A 6,757-nucleotide genomic window follows, 5' to 3' on the forward strand; every position below is an offset into this window, starting at 1 on the left:
ATCGATTTTAACCTTGAGAATCATTTGACAAGTCTGCCAGAGCTGAAGATTATAGAATATAAACTAGATTAACATTTCTTTCTTTCTTTCTTTCTTTCTTTCCTCCTTCCTTTCTGTCTTTTTGTCTTTGTTTGTTTGTTTGTTTGTTTGTTTGTTTGTTTGTTTGTTTGTTTGTTTCTTTCTTTCTTTCTTTCTTTCTTTCTTTCTTTCTTTCTTTCTTTCTTTGTGTAAGCAACAAAACATCAAACACACAGAATAATATAACGATTTATTAAAGAAAAAAGCGAGCATTTGATGCGTAAGTCAGAAGAAAGACATTCTGTCATAAATAAATAAATACAACCATTAAATAGTGAAACAATCATATAATTAAAAGCCGAGTGTGTTATTAAATTTCAATACAAGTATATATTTGTTTATAAGATGTAGCACTCATCCGTTACAAGAAACAACATTTCTAATTCAGTAGATTTACGATACATGTACATTTTCGTATAGTTTATATTTTTAATTTGTTTTATGTGCGAAACAAGCAAAGAAACACGGTTACACAAAGGTATCAGTTATAAAATTGGAATTTCTAAAACGTATTCCAGATTTTTTATTTTCAATTAAGCAGTCGATTAACAAAACATATAAACCCATTACCGGCTGGGACCGGAAGTGATTTACTAGTTACCGTGAATTCTGACCAAACTCTATAGTGTTGGTAGCTCTACAATTTTTGGTTTTTACAGAATTTATTTTAGTACGATTGTGTAGGAAGCTATAAGCTTATAGACCCACTTTCGAATACGTTCCTGGAACCAACCATTACTGAGCAATGAGTGTAAAGTTTCTTGCTCAAGGAAACAAAGACTTGCCCCTGAGGGGTGTGAACCCATGACGTTCATATAGCTTTTGGTAATGAATCCTTTTAAACTTTGAAGATACTGTCCCTCATTCACAACATGGCAAATCTATTTCAAATTCAGTGCGCTATGATAATATAATATAGTATGATAATAAATGATACATAAATTACTTAAACAACACTATCTGGCTCATATTATAATATTCAATCATATCAAAAAATAATAAATACTCTGTGACATAAATAAAAATCATGATACGTGATTTAAGTGTTTTGATTTTATATTTATAAAGCGTGACGAACGGAAAGTAAAAACATGCATAATTCTATGGAATTAATTTGTCTTTTTTTCAATGAATTTAAATGTACGAAAAGTTGAAAAAGGAAGCATTTATAATCACCTGAGAAAAAAGGAAAACAAATATATTGTCGTGCGTATTTTCTTTTAAAAATGAATGTCAAGTTATTAAAAGAACCCGTTTCAACAGTGAAGTAAAGTATTACTGGCCAAGGGAAACAACTTGTATGCCATATCGATTTCGTCTAATTAATGGTTATTTCCCCTTAACTTATGAAAAGTATATAAATTTAACTTGAATAAAAAAACATTATTAATATGTCGCATTTTCTTTCACTAATCTTAAACCTTAATCTTTGATAAAGATAAGCACTACTACATGTACCAAAAGGTCAAAGTTCATTCATTTGAAAAGGATTTTACAATCCTCAAAATGTTGATCCATGATTAGGAGATTAATGTTTTTGAGGTCACATGAAGTTAAATATTTAATCTATATGTGTGTATAAAGAATGTGCGCTACAAATAAAATAGTTTATTTCTGAAGTTATAAATAACAAACTAGATCTTAACCTTATCCACCCTCCCGCTCCCTTTCTGTACTTTATATGTTTTACTTTTTTAAAGTTTAAAAAAAAAAATGTTTTAGACAACTGATGCGAGATTCTATTAAAAACTATTATTTGTTTTTGAACTTCATCAACATTCCTTTCTTTTTTGAGTTCCGGTACACGTATTCAGCATGGCATGTTTTTTTTAAAGATTAGATAACATAAGAATTACAAAACCCTGGTATTAATTCTAAAACATGAACATGGTGGTCGTCTGGGAAAGATTTTCAGACAGATATATTCAGTACATATTGAAAAAAATGTTTGCGATAGTGCAAAGCATATGTTGTTGTGTGTTGCAATAATTAAGCATGAAAGCATATGCCGTAGTATACTTAAAAGAAAACAATCGTTTACTGAAGACCACAATGAAGCAAAGGTAATTTAAAAATCAAACACTTTGGTTAGCCTTGTCTCGAATGTCTGAGGAATCATCGTTGTCGTCCGATTCGCTGTCATTTAGACTTTCCCCGTCGTTATTGTCAATTATGAAATCACTTAGTCCAGACAAACTTCTATCGCTAGGGGGCGGTCTGTAAAAATGAGCTTCATCCTCCTTCGCGGATCCAATGATATCGGTTTCAGTTGCAACGTCACGTTTGTTTGCGATTCCGTTTGATTTATTCAAATTCATATCATTTCCGTGCGTAGAACCGTGTTCCTGTTGGTTTTTATCCCGAAGCTTTTTCGAGGTTATGACCAGCAATGGGTCGGGTTCTTTGTCTTGTCTAGGTGTAATGTCTGTAAGGCAATCATCGAGGGCTCTGCTCTCATATTTGCCGACCTCTGCACGATAAAAATCAAGTTTAGTCGTGGTTTTAGTTTTTATGGAGTTATTGTCCTTGAAATCTTTCTTATTTACATATTTATTGCCACCTTTCTTTCCCATAGCACTATTGACAACCTTTCCATATATCACTCTCGCTCTATCACTAGACACTGTATGTGTTAAGGTTTTGTTAGGATTCTTTCTGGTGATGAATACTTCACCTGGCTCAAAACGGAAAACAAAATCGTTCTCGGGCTTCTTCACTTCTTTAATCATATTCTCATTTTCCGTCTCATGCTGTACTTGCTGATTTTTCGTGTCTGTTTTCGGAAATGCGTGTCTTAAATGACGAGACGCGCCCTCTGTGGCATTTCCTGCTTGAGTCTTATTCCCGCCTTCTGCAAAAACCTCGAGCGTGTTAAATTTCTTCATTGCTTCTTTATTTGTTTTAAATGACGATGTCGACGACCTAGATTCAGATGTACGAATAGATGGTGCCGTTGGAATTTTTGTTATTATTTTCCCATGGGTAAGTTCTTGTTGAATAGACGTTTCCATGTTCTCTTCCATTTGCTTAATAGCTTCTTCTGTGATTCCAGTGTCTTTTTGAAACAAAGCGTTTGTCTTACTGGCTTCAGTAAGAGATTTTTCTAAATGGTACGGGGTTCTTGAATTCGGTGTTTCTTTCCGTAGTTCGAGATTTACTATTGTGGCTTTAGTATTTTCACGTTCAAAATCAATATCACCAAAGCGCACTTCGTCAGGGTCATATTGAGAGTTTGGCGGAGAGTGTGCAAGTGTCTTCAATAAATCATGATATTGCATCTCTTTTAGTGCCATAAGCTTTTCTGTGTAATCCTCATAATTGTTTATTGCATGTTTCTGGCCAACAACCTGCCCAATTTCTTTATCAAATCTTTCATTGATATAGAGGGTTTTAATTCCCCCATCTGTCGACACTTTAGCTGCGTCCTTTTTAGTTTTAGATGATAACACCTCCGTCTCTGATTTGTTCTTTTGTTTCTTAGAACATGTTTTTGATGGTCTATTTTGCGACACTCGTGGAAATGTTTCTTCCCGATGCATACGTTCATGGAGATCTAGTTCTGAACTTTCTCTCATTTTTAAATTATGCATTGACTTTTGATGCAATCTATATCTATTCTTTTTATCATCCGTTTCCATCAAATGCTTTCCGAAAGAATCAACACGCAATTCTAAGTATGTGTTAGGCACTTTCCTATTTTTGGATCCGATACAAAGATTAAAACTTTGATTTGGAAAGTTTGTTTTTCTACTTCGTTTTCTTTTGAATTCGTGTAACCTTTCCTGCACACTTTCTTCCATTAAAGCTCGTTGCGCTTTATCAAAAACCTCACTTGGCATTTCAGAAAACCACTTTTCTAACTTAGAGTCAGAAAAAGATACATGTGCTTTTTCTGTGGGTGCTACGTCAGTTTTAGGATCAACAACTTTATTCTGTTGTGTATCTGAGTTCTTTTGAACGGTACCGTTTGTTTGAGCAAGATTTGGTAGCCCATTTTTGTCGCCTTTATACTGCTCTTTTGATTTTTGATTTGCACCTTTGGTATTTGCCATTCTCTCAATATTTGGTAAGTTAACAGCGCTTTCGTATTCGTCATCAGATTCCTTTACTTTACGCAGACCTACAGCCAAACTAGTGTTATTCCTGTTTAGAACTAACATATTCAACTGCCGATGACCGAATCCTCTTCCAGGTCTATTATCAATATCATTCATACTAAGTGTACGTGATAACTTTGGAAACGAGCCAGTTGACTGCACAGATTTCACTAACTCCTTCTTGAATTTCGCTTCAAGATCTTCAATGGATTTTGTTTTATTTGAAAGAATGTTGTACATCTCACGTGGATTAGTCAGATCACCGGAAGTAGGGAGGGATTCCATTGAAAACAAGCCTGGATTGCTTCGAAGCAACAATTCCTGAGGTGTCATGGCGGTGTACTGACTCTGTTTGTCTTTGCTAATGGTATTCTCCACGTGGGTTACTAACATGTCGTAGTCAAGATCTGATGCATGTCTTGAATCCATCAATGGCGGACGAGTCACGTGTTTCTGGATGACGTTCATCTTTTGGGTAAATGTCAGAGCCCTGAAAATGGTCATTATACACGATCAATTATAACATTTTTATATGGTTTTCTTAATATTTGAATTTTAATTTAAAGTAAACTTTTTTACTCATATACAGTCGTTAAATAAAGTATGGGAATCGCTCGGGAGCATTTTCGATAATATTTTCGATAATGTCAAATATTTAATAAATGTCATAATTATATGCAGCCTTGCTTTATTGAATCTGACTAATTCGTAACTGTTATCAAAAATAGATATCACATTATATACATTAGACCCTAAGCTTAAAAGGACGGACTTAATTTAGAATGAAAGATATTTGTTGTTATTGTACCTTTTTTGGAAAGCCATATTCAAAATTCACCAAACAGAAAAGTGTGAAATAACCAAAGGAGCTGCGATCGACATCATCTTACCAAATATATAAGTAGCAAGATTATTCCAACACCCCTTTGAACAAGTGACATATTGAGAGAAAAAATTATACACGATTACAAGTGGGGATTGAGAAAATGTAAGAAAATATTATTTCAAAACGCGAATAAATATTTGTACAGCATTTGTCATATAACCGGTCAAGGAACTATACCAAATGGTAATACATCGATTAAAATGGTCATTTTGAAACGCTTTGACCGTAATCTTATTATAATTGATACGAAAAGTGATATAAACTATACAAACTGTATGAAGTGTTGACCATTTATTTACGACAAGTTCTACCTATTTAAGAAAAATTGTCATTAATTATACACTTTATTTCACAAAATAAACCTAAATTAATCTAAAAATGTACTTAAAAAGAGCATAAAAACTTACATTTCTGTTTATTCCGATAACTTAAGACGTCGGTATAGAAACATGTTTTAAATATATACAACTTTTTTTAAAAATCAAATTAAAACCATTGACTCCCATAAAGCATGTACCAGTACAGTTTAACAATACAGATTTCTTTAACGGTCTTAGTGTCTAATAAAAGGATCACAAGCGTTTAATTGATTTTACGCTTTTCCTTTTAAATTGAATTGAAATGAAGTTTTACACTCTGGGTAAATACAAAGAGATTCGGCGTTGATATAAAGAACGTGAAAACATAAGGGTAATCGTCTGGCTGTATAATGGAGAAGAAAAACTAAAAACTTTTTTTTTCATTTTTTGAATAATGTTTTATTCGCTATTGTCAGGGGTATTTATTATATATTTTCCATTTTCATTTCGTTCTTTTCAACATGCATGATACCGTGTTGAGATAAACAAATTAAATCCTAAATAAATAATGATTGTAAGTGAAATTCTATATAAGACAAGGGTTATATAAGCATTTTAACAGTAATATTGCTATATATAACCAATAAATCACGGGTAATTCTATACTGGAATGCTCAAATTCTTGGGCTCTGTTAATACACAGACGAATCGCGCAATATTTATGGATATAATTGTTTGCATAGCGTTTTAGTTAAAAGTATTTCTTGATTTATAACTGACAAACATACCTTGTATTAAACTATTCGGGTTTTTCTTTTTTTAACTTTAAATTAAAGGCTTTGTACAACTTTATGTTAATGTAGGTGTCGTGCATCGTAAATTTCAATTTATCAACACAAATAAATGTAGAACAGTGTCTTAAATACGCGATGGTGTCAAAATGAAACGCATACAAATTCAGTCGCTGGATAGTGAATATCAAAATAAAAGAATCTTCTTATTGACATGCGCGGCTTTTTAAAATCAAGAAATAATTTATTGAAAAGTTTATTTACAACGTTGCCCTAACAAGTTTTCTAAGTGTACTGAGGCGTTACATCATTAAAATTTAAAGAAAAGTAAGAGTTATCTTCCATATTGAAAATTTCGTTGTACATTATCAATAGTGACTGATTTTTTTTGTCAGACGATGCAATAACGCAAAAGTAAGTTGGTTAAAGAATAGTACAAACCGCAATTCTGTGGCCCTTTCCGTGTTACTTCGGATAAGAACCAATTAAGGGCAACAAGAGAGGTGATCTGCAAGGAAATTGTTGTTTTGGCGTAGTTTCGTACCAATGTCTTCCCGCCCTGTTATTAACTTACTTACTTAATGGAGCTGGGGGGAAAGGGAAAAT

At 32.9% G+C, this 6,757-nt stretch overlaps 1 protein-coding gene across 1 annotated transcript; it reads right to left on the minus strand.

Moving 5' to 3' along the window:
- Positions 1-224: 224 nt before the first annotated feature.
- Positions 225-5,661, minus strand: LOC132754242 (uncharacterized). Its single transcript, XM_060744860.1, has 2 exons — positions 5,469-5,661; positions 225-4,665 (listed from the first exon to the last, which is right to left on the minus strand). Coding segments are annotated over exons 1-2 (2,514 nt in total). The 5' UTR covers positions 5,471-5,661; the 3' UTR covers positions 225-2,153.
- Between the last annotated feature and the right edge of the window lie 1,096 nt (positions 5,662-6,757).

Source organism: Ruditapes philippinarum, unplaced genomic scaffold (genome assembly GCF_026571515.1).
Source record: "Ruditapes philippinarum isolate M1 unplaced genomic scaffold, ASM2657151v2 ctg3862_1_1_1_1, whole genome shotgun sequence".
Classification (NCBI taxonomy): domain Eukaryota; kingdom Metazoa; phylum Mollusca; class Bivalvia; order Venerida; family Veneridae; genus Ruditapes; species Ruditapes philippinarum.